The sequence below is a fragment of the Choloepus didactylus genome, chromosome 5 (genome assembly GCF_015220235.1).
Source record: "Choloepus didactylus isolate mChoDid1 chromosome 5, mChoDid1.pri, whole genome shotgun sequence".
Lineage (NCBI taxonomy): Eukaryota > Metazoa > Chordata > Mammalia > Pilosa > Megalonychidae > Choloepus > Choloepus didactylus.
The window spans coordinates 109,271,907-109,289,582 of NC_051311.1; the positions used below are offsets into that span (position 1 = coordinate 109,271,907).

The 17,676-nt window shown below is 34.6% G+C and overlaps 1 protein-coding gene across 1 annotated transcript in view; it reads left to right on the forward strand.

The window, feature by feature from the left end:
• The window catches only part of ANKIB1 (ankyrin repeat and IBR domain containing 1), a 138,823-nt gene that overhangs the window by 93,538 nt on the left and 27,609 nt on the right, over positions 1-17,676 (forward strand). Inside the window, 3 exon segments of the mRNA XM_037836653.1 lie at positions 1,120-1,208; positions 10,411-10,555; positions 11,642-11,808. Coding sequence (XP_037692581.1) covers positions 1,120-1,208; positions 10,411-10,555; positions 11,642-11,808 — 401 coding nt within the window.

The window sequence follows — 17,676 nt, forward strand, 5'->3', positions numbered from 1 at the left end:
ACTTATGTAATGCTGTTTCATGGAGCCTCTGGTTGTATTTTTGTAATTGAATCCTATACCTTAAAGCCTTCAGTTATTTTCATGTTTTAGTAAATATTTACTATCAGAATATTTTTGTGCTCTCTCAACTAGAGATTGAAAAATAAAAGATTTTCTTTTCTCATTTCAAAACAAAAAATATAGAAGTTTGGAGAAAACAGTCAGCTGTATTTTCACTTACAAGCTTCAGTTATAGTTTTAAGCACAACATACTGAAATACTAAAGTCAAAAGAGTTTGTTAAAGGCACTTAAAACCAAAAATACAAAAACATTTTTTATAATTTCTTGAAAGCTACTAATTTTTCAACATTTACAACATACTGATAATTATGTATTTGTTTCAATAAAGGTTTTGGACTTTCTCGTCTAGGTACATTTCCATAATAAATGTTTCCTTTTTGTTGAGAAACAGTACTGCCGTTGTTTGCATTTTTAATTGACATACCATTGGTGTGCTGTTAATAGAAAATTTTAATGTTTCTTGAATTATTCAACCACTCAAAATATGTGGTAAATATGAAAGCTCTCTTAGTTTTATCTAGGCCTTTATGGAAGACAGAATCCCACTTCTACAATTTGAATCCTTAACATTATAAAGTTTGCTTCTAGTGAGTCATTGTACAGGAAATACATAGTTTTGTAACAGGGTTTCCTGGTTTAAATAGGCTTCAATGCTATTCCGAATATTCTCAGTTGCCATAATGAAAACACAAAAATGCTTGTAGTTCGTGGATTTTCTGGGGTGAGCCTTGGGTGAAGGACATGATATTGCAGTGGTTATTTTGCAAAAAACAATTTTATTTTGAACTGAATAGATTATAATGATTTATTTCTAGTACTTCATTTTCCAGATGCACAGTTGCTGATTAATATATAAATTTGAAATTTATGAGTTTCATTTTTGTATTAAAACATTTAAATCCCACAATATTGTATAATGAAGTTAGACATGTTATATGTATTCAATTAGATAGGCATACTAATTTTGAAATAGTAAACCTTTAAAGTTTATAATTACTGCTAGTACTTTTGCCTTTAATAAATTTTTTTATGAATTTATTATTATTCTTCATCTCCAGTGTGATATTTGTATGTGCAGTATTTCTGTATTTGAAGACCCAGTGGATATGCCCTGCGGACATGATTTTTGTAGAGGATGTTGGGAGTCGTAAGTATATCAGCAGCTTAGCATTGGTTACTATTTGATAGTGCTCTAATTTGCTTTCAATAATTAATGATACGGTTTCAGAGTTACCCTAAAATGTATTACATTTTACTATTGAGGAAGAAAATTTTTGTTTTCCTTATTTTGATATTTCCCCACCTACTTCCAATAATATTATGTAGCCTAGTGTAAGTTATATTTTGAACAAAACAGGCATATGCAAATTAAATTTTCTTAATATTTTAATTTATATTACATCTAATGTAAATTTAAAGGCTGCCCCTAAATATCAAAAATCAGTTTCCATCTTAAGTTCTAAGAGTGTTAAACATTTGTTCTTGTGCTTTCTCTTTATTTTTTGTGACAAGCAAATAGTCTTGAAATCTATACGAATATGGATATTTAACATTCATTTATAATCGGTTCAAAGTTAAATGTCTTGCTAGGCATGGTTGGTATTACAAATGGACAATTTATCTTTCTTCTCTTATTTGTTTCTACTCTCCTTTCCATTGTCTTGCCAAGATTTATGCTTTCTCATCATCTGTTAGCTTTGCTCTGATGTTGCCCTTTTCGAGAAAGGTTTGTAAATAAAGTGAGGAAAGAAAATCAATATGATGAGCAGTAAGAGAGCGTGTTCTCTCTGGAGACACATAAATCTACTGATTGACCACCTGAGCCAAGCATGTCATTAGTATTTAATGAAATCTTAAATCAGAAGTTTTCCTACTATTTTGTCATGCAGTACTGGGTACCAGGTGTAGGGCTGGGATAACTGTAGTTGAGCAAGAACTTGAGCAATTTTTTTTTCTTATGCCTTAATTAAGGTATAATTGACATACAATAAGCTACATGTTTAAAATAAATAATCTGATACACTTTGATATGCATAAAGACCCAAGAAACCATCACCACAGTCAAGATAATGAACGTATCCATCGTGTCTCAAAAGTTTCCTCATTTCCCCTTGGAATCTCTCCTTCTCTTCCTGTCTCCCTTCTCCCTCCACTTCCTAACTCCATCCTCAAATTTGTATGCAACCACTGTTCTTCTTTATGTCACTCTCTGGATTCATTTTGAGTACATTTTCTTTATGTTTTCCATATTGGGTTATGAGGTATGATTTCATTTGGAGAGAAATTTCCAAATGTTTTTTAAAAAGTCAGGGCAGTGGATTGTGGTAAGATGGCAGAATAGGAAGCTTCAGGAATCAGTCCTTCCACCAAAAGGACTATTGGATAGGGAGTAACTATATGAATCAACTATTTTGAAATTATGCAGAACCTAGGAAAGAACTGGAGGAATACACTGGTAAATTGCATCAAATATCAGTGAATTTCACCCTCCGTGGAACAGCTGCCATCCCCTATCCCCTGGTCACGTGGGGTATAGCAGAGATCAGTAGGGACTGTGGCCCAGACTCCTAGTACAGCTTGCTTGGTGCCAGGGTGGGCCAAGGACCTATTCCTCCAAAATCAGGAGGGTGTGTGGTCAGATTGCTGATCACTGCTTTTGATAAGCTACTTCAAATCACTAGGGGGCCAACTCTGATAGGGGCCATTGTTCCAACCTCCTTCAGGCAGAAACAGCAGAGAAGCCTACCTCTTTAAGAGGCAGTACTCCCCTACCCCTCCACCCCCAACCCTTTCTCTTTTCATTCCCCAACAGGAGTAAAACTAGTTTGGAAAAGTCATAAATAGACAACTCCACCCCTCAACAACAACAACAATAAAAAAAATAAAAACATAGCAATCCCAAAGGAGTGAGAGTATTAGATTTCCAGAGTTATAACAACATAATACACATTGCTCAGCAAAAAATCACAAAACACACAAAGAAACAAGAAAGTATGGCCCAATCACAGGAAAAATGGAATTTGCCAGAAACCACCCCTTAGGAAGCTCATATTAATGAAAGGCTTTAAACAGTTGTCTTAATAATATGTTTAATGAGATAGAGGAATCTGTATACAAAGAACGAAAGGAAATTAGGAAAATGCTGTCTGAACAAAATAAAGATACAGAAATTATAAAAAGGAATCAAACAGAAACAAAGCACAGTAATTGAAATAACTCATTAGACGGATTCTACAGCAGATTTGAAAACACGGAAGAAAGGCTCATTAAACTTGAAGACAAGGCAATTGAAAGTATCCAATGTGAAGAGCAAACAGAAGAACTAATGGGAAAAAAAAAAAAGAAAAGAACAGAGCCTGAGGGACCTGTGGGGCACAATCACTTGTACCAACTAACACATCTTTGGAGTTCCAGAAAAACGAGAGATAGAAAGGGGCAGAAAAAGTATTTGAAGAAATAGTGGCTGAAAACTTCCCAACTCTGATAAAAGACAGAATATACTTATCCAGGGAGCTCAGTGAACTCCAGACAGGATAGAATCTAAGAGACAGAGGATTTTTAAAGCATCAAGAGAGAAGCAACTTGTTACATAAAAGGGATCCCCATTAAGGTTAACAGCAGATTTCTCATCAGAAACTATGGGGGTCAGAAGACAGTGAAATGACATATTTAAAATGCTTAAAGAAAACAACTGTCAACCAAAATTAGCTTTCAAAAACAAGGAAAAATAAGACATTTACAGATAAACAAAAGCTGAAAGAGTTCATTACAAGAAGACCTGCCCTACAAGAAATGCTCAAGGGAATCCTTCAGGCTGAAATAAAAGGACACTAGACAGTAACTTGAAGCTATAATAAGAAGTAAAGAACATTGCTAAAGGTAACTACATAAGTAAATATAAATACTGTATTATTATACTTTTGGTTTTTAGGTGCACTTTCACCCCACGTCTTAACAGGCATATGTGTAAAATAACATTTTAAATGGGCATACATATGTTAATTGGCATACAGTGTATAAAGATGTAGTCAGAGACAATAACAGTAAAAGGGGGGGAGGAGATATATAGGAATAGTTTGTATCCTACTGAAAGTAGGTTGGTACTAGCCAAATGAGGTTGTTAAGTAGTTTAAGACATTAATTGTAAACACAATGGTAACCACTAAGAAAATAACTAAAAAATAAAGAGAAAAGGAAACAAGAAGTGTATCAAAATGGTACACTACATAAAAGCAACTAAAATTTTTTAAAAAAGCAGTGATGAAGTAATTTCAATAGACTTTTAGATTTTATACCAAGAGCATAAGCAAGAAAAAATGGATAAAATGGACTTCATAAAAATTTAAAACCTGTGCTTCAGAAGACATTATTATCAGGAAAGTAAAAAGGCAAACTACAGAATTGGAGAAAATATTTGGAAACCGTGTATCTGATAAGAGTTTAATATCCAGAATATATAAAGAACTCTTGCAACTCAACAACAAAAAGATAACCCAATTTTTAAAATGGACCAAGGATTTTTATAGACATTTCTCCAAAGAAGATATTCAAATGGCCGATAAGTATATGAGAAAATGCTCAATATCATTAACCATTAAAGAAATGCATGCTAAAACTATAAGATACCACTTTACACCTACTAGAATGGCTGTTGTTAAAAGAACTGAAAATACCAAGTGTTGATGAGGATGTGGAGAAATAGGAACCCTCCAACATTGTTGGTAGGAATATAAAGTGGTGCAGCCACTGTGGAAAATAATTTGGCTGTTCCTCAGAAGGTTAAATATAGAATTACCAGATGACCCAGCAACTCTGCCCGTAAGTACATACCCAGAAGTACTGGAAGCAGGAACTCAAACAGATAGTTGTACATCATTGGTCATTGCAGCATTATTCACAATAGTCAAAAGGTGAAAGCAATCCAAGTATCAATCAGCAGATGAATGTTCAAAGAAAATGTTGTGTAACCATATAATGGAATTATTCAGCCATTCAATGTAGTGGCATGCTGGTACATGCTGCAACATGGATGAACACTGAAGGCATCATGTTGGGTAAAATAAGCAGACACAAAAGGACAGATAACGTGATTTTTCTTATATGAAATACTTAGAATAGGCAAACTCATAGATATATAAAGCAGAATAGTGGTTACCAGGGGTTGGGAGAGGATAGAATGGGGAATTGTTGCTAAATGAGTATGAGTTTTGGTTGGAATGATGAATACATTCTGGAAATTAGTGGTGAATGTTTCATAGTACTGTCACTATACTTAATATCAAAGACTTTATCCACTTAATATGGTTAAAATGATTTTTAGGTATACTTTAGCACAATTAAAAATAAATTAATTATTTTTTAAAAGTGAGCATAAGAATAGCTGATCTTTCTTAAAAACATGGACTAGACTAATTAGAGTCTTATTAGATGGGATCAACTCAGTAAAATGGATTAAGATATACTAGTTGGCGCAAGCCAGAGTTCACAATCTAAAGGATCTTCACCCAGTTGGGAGGCAGAAGATCTACCCCAGGTACATTACTTTATTTAGCTTAAGCTTGTTAACTATATTATATAAAGGAGTATTACTTAGGTTCTATGAAGTTTGCAGTTATTGGCTTTGCTTTGTATGGGAAAATTGAGCTCCCCATGGGTTTACTTAATTTTTCTGAACTTCCTTGACCTTCTACACCAAACTCATATAACAGAAACTATCTCCTATACTTATCACAGACTATCCATGAGAAGTTTATGGTAAAATTTAAATTTGAAAGATCTAATTATTGTTTTCCATGATACCTTTCCAGCCGAGCTAGGATTCTCCTCCCCATCCTTCCAGGTTGTTTTTGTCAAATCAGAAGGCAGTGAAACAAGTTCCATGTTGGGTAATTCATATGTTTAAAAACGATTTTTAAATTAATTGTAGCCCTTTCTTAGGTATATTGAAAAGAAACTCCCTGATCTAAGAAATGAGGAAAAGTTTTTAGTGGTCCTTAGATCATTTGGAAATCCCTAAATCTATTTTAATCCTCCCAAGCCAGTGATCTCATCAGTCCAGAGTCAACAGTTGCAAACTTGGTATAACCCATGTAATATTCCTTCATACCATGCAATCTGTCCATAAGCTTTGAAGCATTTATGCCAAGCTTAAATGAATGGGAAATTATCACTCCTTTCTAGCCTAGAATAGCCTTGCAAATATTGAGAATAAGAGCTCAGGTTCTGGAAATAGGCTGCCAGGTTGTAAATTTTAGCTTTGATACTTAATGGTTTTTTTATTTTAGGTGAGTAGTAGGCTCCCTGTGCCTCAGTTTCCTAATCTATAAAATGATATTAGTAAGTATTATCAGTTAAATGGGTTAATATCTAAACTGCTTAGAACAGGGCCTGGCACATAACCACTCAATAGGTATTAATTATCATTTTGCTAAGCATAGTAGTATGCAGAGAGAGCCAATCTATGATATAATCTGTGATTTTGACTTGCAGGATAAAAATACAGGTGAAGTTGGCCCCAGATTTATCTCCTTTGGTGACATTCATCAACTCCATGTTCTGATCATAATTTAGTGGACAATTGTGTCTTAGTGAGGATTAATAACATGGCTCTCAGAGAAGTGGTCCTGCCTTTAATGTGGTCATATCAGTCCTGCTATTTAAATCCATAAAGATAATTAAATTTGCTCTGATGTATTTAGAATACATGAAAGTAAAAATGATTGTCATATAGTAACTGTGTCTAAGCAAACTGCATTCTTTGACAGGAGAATGTAAGTATTAAGATAAATTACATTCAACTTACCAGGGATCCTGTTCATGACTAAAAGAAAAAGATTCCTGTTATATGAAAAAGGGAATTCTGCAGTTAGCAGTTATCTAACTTTTAGATTTCAAGATCCTTTTGGGCTCTTAAAAATTCTTGAGGACTCCAAAGAGTTTTTGTTTATATGGGTTATATCTATTGGTAGAGACTATGTTAGAAATTAACATGGAAAATTTAATATTTATTGATTCACTTTAATTGACAATAATAAATCCATTATATGTTACCATAAATAATATTTACGATGAACAACAACTATTTTCAAAAAGTTAGTGAGAAGAATGGCATTGTTTTACATTTTTTGCAAATCTAATGTTTGACTTAATGCATTCAGTCTGCTGCAATGTATTGTTTTGGTTTATGTATATAGTTAATATGGTCTCACACAGATATGGAGACGGAAAAGAGGAGTATATTAATTATTTGTTCAGATAATTAATGACAGTCTTCTTTGCTACATAACAAAACCCAACAAGTGGTAGTTTCTTTATCGTTAGATGCTGTGTAAAATCTGAGACCCATATTAATGAACTTTTTGTACTCTTACATTAAAAGCCATTGGTTTCACTTGTACTTTGAATAGATCTTTTACTGTCCATACGGGATTTTTAACACCATTCATAGGCCGTTTGGAAAATACCGGTTTGCTGAGTTATGCAGATCTTCCAAATGTTAACATATTTTACCATATAATATAAAAAAATCAGATTCATTAATATCATCACCAGTCTCATCAGAAAAGTCTCTTAGTGTTGGGAAGCTGTCAGGCCCACTATAAAAAATGAGACTTTCTGAAAATTCTGAATTTTACTTCAATGCTTGAATTTTATCATTGGCAACAAACATTGTGTCTTTTCTTTGAGGTAATAGGCTCGCTTATTTCATTTTTTACCAAGTTTGAATAATTGTTTGTAGTTGTTCTTTCAAGTAAAACATGGTGTTCCATGATAAAAGCAGGTAAAAATAACTGAACACCCCCTAAAATGCTTTTCACTTGAGACAACCATAATACTTTGGTATGCAGCAGCAGTTCTCTGTGCATACTTCTCATTTCTGTGCACAAAATATTCAAAATAATTGTACTCCAAGTTCAAAATTCAATAAAATTAACAATTTTTATTGCTTCGTTAAGGACATTCTTCAGTGTAACTGGCTTTTTTTATTGTTGTTAATGCAAGAGTGGGACAGTAAAGAATAAAATAACTACTAGGACAGTTTAGTGTCACTGCCTTGGTTCATGCAGAAGCACCAGCAGTTTTAACCAAAAAGGCACATAAAGTCTTAGTAGCTTTATAAAAATAGTTTTGACCTCATACACCCCCTGAAAGGTCTCAGGGACTACCCAGGACCACAAGAATTCCTGCTCTAACAGTATTCCCCTTGAGTGCCTCATCCATCCTTATCTCTGCCAAATGTTTTTTTCTGACATCCTGAGTAATACAACTTGGAATTGAAGTGCAGACTCCCCTTTTGCAGAGGAAGCAAATATGATGAGGTCCCAAGTCGATTTTTTTAAGAGCCTTTCTATTGGGATATATCAGAATTTTGTGGAACATGTGTGGTTTTTAAATCATATTGAATACGGAGAAGAAGATTTTAAACGTGTCAAGTGTAAATTGCCTGTGGAACATTCATGTGGTAATATCCTATGAGTAATCAACATTTATAGCTAAGGATGGAGATCTGGGCTTTAAATTTTTGAGTCACTAGCATATAGGTGATAGTTTAAGTTAGGAGTGTTTAGATTACCAAGAGAGACTGTATGGAAGGGGAAGGGGAGAGTTTTGAGATGAAAACTATGGAATGACAAAATATAAGTGATCAGGAGAGAAAAAGGCACTAGTAGAAAAGGTGGATAGGGAGAAACCAGAGGTAAGAAAAAACTGAAGTTGAGTCTTAGAAGGCAAGGGAAGAGAGAATTTGAAAGAAACAACTGTTGAGCAATACCTAATGCTCCAGAGAAAGTCCAGGAAGACAAATACTGAGAAGTCTTGAATAAATTTGGCAAATGGGTAGTCATCCTGGCCTTGTTGAGAGCCAGCCATTCAATGAAGAGGTGATAGAAGCCAGAGTGCTGCAGTGCTGCAGCTGGAGAAGTGAGTGGAGGGACTTGAGGAGGAAAGGACAAATCATAGATCATTTTGTCAAGAAACTTTGATGTGAAAGGAAAAGAAAGTGGAACTAAAAAGGGTCATTTGGTTGATAAAGGGTTTTAGGGATAGGAAAAACTTGAGCAAGTTTATTGTGCCAGGGATAAGAGCCATTAGAGAGTGAGAAGTTAAAGATAGGATAGGCCAATGAAGAGGACAAGTCCCAGAACAGGCATGAGGACTTGAGGATTAACCTGGAGGTAAAGGAGGAACCCCTGCCTCTGAAGTGTGTGGGAAGAAGGCTCAAGATACCGCTTTATTTGGGATGTGGTAGGGAAGACATTAAGAGGGGGCTTCCTAACTGGGGACTCTGTTTTCTCTGAAGGTGTGGAGGAGAAAAGAGATGGAGCAAAGGAAGCAAATATGAAGTCTCAAGTCAATTTTTTTAAGTGCAATGGAATTAAGAGTCTGAGAGAACTATAGGGAAAAGATATTACAGTCAGTGAAATAATAATGCTGTTGATAATGATGACTGGAAATTTGTCATTTAATTGCCAAGTTGTCTGTTTATTTTCTCTAGGTTTAAGTATTAAATCCAATATACTCTACACCTCAAAAGTTGTTTGGGTTCTTGCTTTTCCATGGGCAATATTAAATAATAATAATTTGCTAAGATCCATAAATTCTTACTTTATACCAGGCACCATGCTGATGTCACATACATTCTATCTTTTCAACCGTACAGCAATCCTGTGAAGTGCATATTATTATCTCCATTTTACAAATGGTGAAACTGAGGCTCAGAAAGAGTAAATAAATTGCTTAAAATCCCATAAGCAATGGGTGGCAGACTTGGAATTCTTTAACTCAAAATTGTGCTCTTAATCACCTAATTCACCTTGGGTTCAATTCCTGCCACAATCCAGGATGCCTTTTCCCTACTACCTCAACCAGTGTTCTTAGAATAGGGCATAAAACTTATTTTAATATTCATCTAAATGAAAAGTAAAGAGAATATTTTCTTCAAAAAGGCATGCTATATTCCAATGCCACCCCAAAATCTCTTGAATTATTTATGGTTAGCTTCTGTACTGGTGTTCCCTTTATTTAAAGGTATGGAATATCAAGAAATGAATTTGACTTTTCTAAGCCACTCACTTCTGAATTTTTAATGTCAAATTAAAAAATTGTTTCAAATTTTTAGATAGGATAAAGCAAAGCAGGAACATGTTAAAATATACATATATATATATATATAACATATATAAATATATAAATAATGACTGGACAGATAGTATATGAATGAATATATCGCAATTGATATTCCACACAATATTTTTAATTTACTCTAACGTAAAATTCAGCATAAAGAAAAATGTCTCAGAATGTGCAAATTATATCCTTGTTCATTTTCTATTAATCAATAATTTCAATAGGTTTTTGAATCTGAAAATTCAAGAAGGTGAAGCTCACAACATTTTCTGCCCTGCATATGATTGCTTCCAACTAGTGCCTGTGGATATCATAGAAAGTGTAGTTTCTAAGGAGATGGACAAACGATACCTACAGTTTGATATTAAGGTACACTGCCAATTATCTGTCTGATTCCATAATTTTGATTTCATTAAACTTATGTAAGAGATTGTATTTAATTTTTTGTTATATTTTTGGAAACACATAAAATAATGGCTTCTGACTTCTTTGTTTCTTAAAAAACGGAATAAAGGAATGTTGGGAGTAAATAGATTTTTAAGCTAAAACATTATTTTATAAGAAGGGAAAGTAAAAGGCTAAAGTAGAAGTTAAACAACCAAAAAAGTAGAATTATTGCTCAGAATTATTTACTTATTTGCCTGTTACACTTTTATAACTGGTTGAACAAGATAATGTTCAAATAGATGGTACCTACTTTAAGTTTTCCAAAAGACATTGTATTTTATATTCCTAAATATAAGTATTTAGAAATAAAGTTTCTCAACTTAGAAATTCATGAGTTTTTTATTCCAGGTAATAGTTTCATATAATGAATTATAATGTTTATTTCATTTTTTTCCTATTTTTCATTCAGGAATTATTTATTTTCATTCAGAAATAATTCAGAAGCATGTGCAAATTACTTTCTTTTTGTGAGATTTAAAAGGTACATTTTAACTGCCTTGTGCAGATTTTCTTAGTCTCAACTCTAATGTATGGACTTTTAAAAAGGAAGTCCTGCTCTTTTAGCATAAAAAACATAATACTGATTTGTATGTATTATTAGAGTGCCATTTAGAAATTTACTGTTCTATTGCACTAATAATCATACATTGTTCTATTTGTAATTATATTCTATTAGAAAAGTGGCACATTGTATGAAAAAGCATTTTTAAATTACACATTCCTTATGTGAATAATTGCTTTTTTTAATTGATTATATCCACCTAGTTTTTAGATTAAAGAAAACATAAATTTTTAAAATTATGTCTTTACTAAGGTAATTGCCATTTATTTCCTTCTTAAGATCTGTCTTACTTTCTAGTTCTGTTTTAAGTATTTCTTTGAGACTTAGAACTCTGGATTTTTATTTCATTCCTTTTTGCTTTAATGTAAATTACCCTAGGTGCACTCTATATGAGAATTTAGAGTTAAAATATTTTCTGTTACATTTTGTTATCGCTTTTTAAACAGGCCTTTGTTGAAAATAATCCTGCCATTAAATGGTGTCCTACCCCAGGCTGTGAAAGAGCAGTCAGACTAACAAAGCAAGGGTCAAATACATCTGGATCTGATTCACTCAGCTTCCCATTGTTGAGGGCTCCGGCTGTGGATTGTGGAAAAGGACACCTTTTCTGCTGGTTAGTATGAGACAAATTGGAATCAGCCTAATCACCTTTCTAACGCTTTTTAAAGAGAATTTGTATTTTGAATCAGGCCTTTAAATTGTAGTATGTTTGATATTATTCTCACTGATTAAAGATTAGGTAATAAATAGTGATAGTTCATCTTTATGATATACTTGTGTACCAGGTACTGTGCCATCAATGCTCGAAGTTGACAATTGTTATGATCCCCCATTTTACAATTGAGAAAGCTCCGACAGAAACTGCCCAGGGTTATGCAGCTAGGATATGGCAGAAATGGAGTTTGAGCCCAGCTCTGTTTGATTCCAAAGCGTATGTACTTAAAATATAATACTGACCATGGGTTAGAAAGTGTTTCGAGTTTGTTCTTCTTAAAACCAGTAAGTCTCTATTAGTGATTCTTAACCAGAGATACACAGAATTACTATAGGAGATTTTCACTCTAAGTCCCATGAAGTGAGATTTTGATTTAGTACTTTTTGTACTGGGGTCTAAAAACTCTCAAGGTGATTTGTTTTTCAGAGATCAACATTATCTTCTTAAGGACTGTGGTTTCTGTGGTCTAGCTTTTACTAGTTTTTATTGTAGTCTAGCTTTTACTTTCTTGTATTAATTCCACCCGTCTTCAAATACTGCAAGTAATAAGTTTAGTAAGTTTGGTTTAGGTAAAGAAAGTGATGGAAAAACTGACCAATATAAATCAGACTCTAAAAACTCTATTATATATATGTTCATAAACATAGATGCTATAAACTATAAATTTCTAGACCAAAGTTTGGGGAAATTTTCATTTAAGCTTACTCTTTCTCACACCCAAAAATATCACGCTGGCTTTACATAAGATCCATTGGATTACAGACTGTACTTTGAATTTTATCCCAGGTCAAAGAATTTATGAGTGGCCACATAAATTCAAGGTCATATTTGGTAATTATTTATTCTTCCTCATATTCTTAAGTGTAGCAGGGAACTTAGTAAATAGCATCATTATTTTCTGGACATAGCACCTAAAGGAAAGAAAAGGTGACTTAAGTGGAATAAAAATGGGCTTTAATGAAGAACAAACTCAGATTTAAGTTCTTCGGCTTAACTTTGTTGCGTTGCAGTTTTGCTATCCATTAAGCAATAGAATTGTGATGTGTGTAGGTATATGATATACATCATATAATGTATATCTAAGCTTTTTATATTGCCCACTTTACCCCAAGGCATTTATTTGCAATCCCTGTTTTTAGATTATCTTCTTATTCATGTACTATAAGAGCTTTCTTCTTTAATCAGAAAGTCTAAAAAGAATTAATTGGTCACATGTTGTCTTCTGCTCTTATCTCATGTTTCAGAGAAAAAAAAATACTACTTCATGCAAAAGAAAACTTTACCAGAAAAATCTTTATAAAATAAAGGCATGTAATTCTGCCTTTGCTTCCTTCTTTCCCCCAGAAAAGCTTGCAAATAATCATGTAAAGATGACTTCCAGTGCCACAACAAATGGCAATAATAGTTTCTTCTTTTTATGAACTACATGTGACATTTGGGAGCCATTCTCAAGAGGTGTCAACCTGTATATAATGGAATATGTTCCTTGTTGGGAGAGCAGGTGGGAGCTGGCATTTCCCCTTCCCACCACAGAAAAGCCCTTTCTGTTGTACTCTGTTCACTAACAAGTTCTATAGTCTTCATAGCTGAACCTAGAATGCTTACTTTCCCTAGCCTATATAATCACAATTCCTCTGATCAGGGCAAAGTTATCCCCAGACAGCATATAAAACCTGGATGGCTCTCATGTCAAAGACCTTCCCTCTGTTTTTCTTTGTTGTAAGATAGAATATGCTGCTACATTCTCTGCCCTCTGAACTGATACACAATCTCTGTTCTCTACAGCAGCTCTAAAGATTTGTTTTCAAAATACTTCTTAGCCACCAAAATCCTTGTTTTTCAGGAGAAGAACTCAAATTTAATCAGGTATTAGTGGTCATTTCTCTCCTGTTTCCCTCCGAATGTCCTCTGGTCCCTTTAATCACTAATACCTCCTTTGGAAACTGAGGAACTTACTTGGAATTCGTCTTCTAAAACCATGGGCAGTCAGACAAACATATTTTAGAGCTACTCACTGAAATTGACTGAATATTCTAAATAATCATTTGATGGGTTTTTTAAATATAGTACTTGGCAATGAAACATTTATTTCCTGGAACTTCTCAAAGAAACCTTTAAAATAGTATCACCTCCACCAAGAAACAAATTTGAACCTGTTAGGAAGATTTAAATCATAGTGATGTACCTGGTAAGAAATCATGACTTCTAGTCCACTTAAAGTTTCCAGTGAATCAGAGTACAATGTGCAGACATTTTAAGTATTTGGGGGAAAACACCAAAAGTGAATGTCTTTGCATTAAAGCTGTCATCACCTGATTATGTTTTCCTCCTATAGCCACAATCGGGTTTTGATAACACCTACTCCCTTGTTAGTATCACGAATCTTGATTGAGTTAAAGCAATAGTTTCAGGCTTCATCCACCTCTCCACAGACTTCAAAGGCAAGAGAAAGACTCTCTGAAAGTCCTTTGGGGAAAATAAATGAAGTTATCCTTATTTACCTAATAGTTTAGTTCCATCTTCTCTTGCTTTGATTTCCAGGCTGGCAGTATCTAGGTATTTAAGAATCAGAGTCTTGCCAATTAGCAAAAAATCTCTCCCTAGACCCAGAAATGAAAACATGGTGCTATTTATTTGGGAGTATTTACCAAATACTATTTATTTGGTAAACAGTCATCAGACCCTGTTTAAATATCAGATCTACTCTACACAGAATTAATACACCCATCTGTATTAGTTTCCTAGTGCTGCTATAACAAATTATTGCAGATTGGATGGCTTTTATGAAGTGGCAGAAATTTATTCTCTCAGTTCTGGAAGCTAGACATCTGAAATCAAGGTGTCAGCAATGCCATGCTCCCTCTGCAGGGTTTAGAGGGCTTTGCCTCTTCCTAGCTTCTGGGGGTTTCCCAGCAATCAGTGGCATTCCTGGGTTTGTAAATGCATCACTTCAGTCTCTGCCTCTTCCTTTTTCTGTGTCTCTCTCTCTGTGTCTGTCCTCCTCTTATAAAGATTTCAGTCATTGGATTTAGGACCCACCCTTATCCAATATGATCTCCTATTAATACATCTTCAAAGACCTTATTTCCATATAAGGTCACATTCTGACGTTCTAGGTGAACATGACTTTTGGGACCTTATTCAACTCACTCCACATACCATCTAAATTAATACCTCAGAGTTCAATTTATCAAGCAAGTTTCAGTGGATCACATGATGGACATTAATCTAGGAAACATGGAACCTACATTTGGAAACTAGTAGAAACCGTGCCAACCAGGTATAACACCTAGAAGTGTTCCTACTGATTGAGTCAGCTGAAGAGTAGCTGGTTTGTGTCTTCCTGTAAGGTCCTGGAAAAGAAAACTTTCTGGTGCTATCTAATGCAGCACAGCCTTGGATAAACAAACATACTGATAGGCAATAATGCCTTTTGAAGAAGTAGCTCTTTTTTCCAGACTCTATTTGAAAACACTGAATTTTTTCCCCATGATTTATTTTCTTTTAGCTGCTAGAAAATGTTCAGAAGAAGTCATACTGGTATTGATTCTGCTAGGAAAAGAATATTGGATATGCTGTTTAATCTCCATGGGGAAAAAAATCTTAAACTTAATGGAAATAATTTTATTTACGTCATTTGTTTGGTTTTAGATACACTGCAGATGTATAAGGCAATTTTGTATCTCAAAGCTTTTGCTTAATAAGTTGTGAGAAATCTAAATTCTTTATTCCCACCCATGTTCTCAAGTACCATATGGAAACACTTCCTAGATCTGTGGCATATTTCTTAGTCTAGTGAATGCTAATGTATGTGCCAAAGTAAACTTAGTTATTACAGATAACCTATGTCCAGAAAGCAGAGTTGATTTTAAAATGGCATTATAGTGAATCTAATATGTATATTGCCATTTTTAATCAACCCAATTTTTTTTAATGTCTTAGTTACCACTAAGTTGCTAGGAGCCCTATAAAACCACAGTTATGGAAAAGATATCCCAAATGCCAAGTTAGGTCATAAGTTAGGAATTTAAGGAAACTAAATTACTCCTTAAAAATAATGAGTGCATTCTTAATATAGTGAAATATTACCTATTAGTTTGTAAAACTCTTCCTGAGTCAGTTGGCCTGTCTTCTTAACAAACTTAAACTTTGCAAATAAGATCCAACTCTTAAATTGTATTGCACCACCTATTATTTAGGGATTCAAAGAGATAAACATAACTACAAAAATGTGACTTAAGATAATACTTCTCAAACTTTAAAATGTGGAAGAGTTATGTGAAGATTTTGATAAAATGCAGATTCTAATTTGTACACCTCATGAGGACTGCCCTTATGCATGTCTAATAGGCTCCTGGATGATGGTGATGCTAGCCAGGAGAACACAGCTTGAGTAGCAAGAATTTAAACTATTAGTAAGGGCAGAACCTAATTGATAAAAATATTTTACAGCTCCTACAACATGCAAAACTATGTTATAAGTAGTTAAGGTAGTCTGTTTGGAACTTATCAAATGTGTAAATGAATGTACTGATTTTAAAAAATGACCTGGTAATATCAAGTTTTGAAATCACATTTTCAATCCTCTTTTGAAATGCTTCATCTCTCAGTAGTCACTGTATGTTCATTTCCTCAACTTTAAGATTAGAAGGGTGGAGACAGGTTTTTGGGCTGATAGGCCATCTGCTCTCCTGTTTCACGCCTAGCAATAAACTCTTTCTCTCTTTGAAACCTTGGTGTCTCAGGAATTGGTCATTTGAGCGCATTGGACAGAGAATTCACCACCTTTGTCTGGTATCAGTTGGCAACTCTGGTGGGATCAAAAGGTCCTAAGAAGCAAGAAGGCTGACTGTCCAAGCTCTGGGTCCCCAGTGGGACTGGTAAACCTGGTAGCCAAGCCCTCTGCAGCTGCTGGACTGTATTTAGTCTAGAGGCTCGGTAATCGATTTTTTTTCTGTTCTGCGGGTACTCCAGATCCTTTTGGCTCCTTAAAAAGATTCAGAGAGAGACACTGTTACCAGTTCCAAGTCCAGACATATGACTGGTTGAGTGGGTCATCAAGGTAAAAGTGAATTAGGAAGGTAGTTCAGTGGTTCAAGTTCCCTAGACCCAGGCTTGAAGGCTTGGGTCTTGCTTCCAGAATGATCCCCTTGCTCTGACCTCTACACCTTTCTTTTTTTCTGGGTTCTGTTCCATATGGGGTTTGAGGCGCTGACCTGAGTTTGTCTGTTACATTGGTCAAGTGTTCCTAACTGGTGACTGATTATGAAAATTTGTTAAAATGGGAAATTCTAAGTCCAATAGCCTTCCTGAATGTAGTCCTTTAGACTGTGTTTTGAAAAATTGGAAAGATTTTAGTTATGAGCCTATGAAAAAACAAGAAAATATTTACTTCTGTAACACAATCTGGCCTCAATATGATTTAGAGTCAGGAGAGAAATGGTGGCCTGAGACTGGCTCTCTGGAAAGAACATAGTATTATAGTTAGAATTGTTCTGCAAAACAGCACAAATGGGATGAGATGATATATTCAGTCCTTTATTTATCCCTCTTTTGTTGCTCAGATGTGGTCTCTGTAAGCCAAACTCTGCAGATAAACTCACCACCTTCCCCTCCCTGCCCCAGTGTGGGACATGACTTCCAGGGGTGTAAGTCTCCCTGGCATTATGGGACATGACTCTGAGGGATGAGCCTGGACCTGACAACATGGGACATGACTCCCAGGAATGAGCCTGGCCCCAACCAACAGTGTCCCTGGAAACCCTA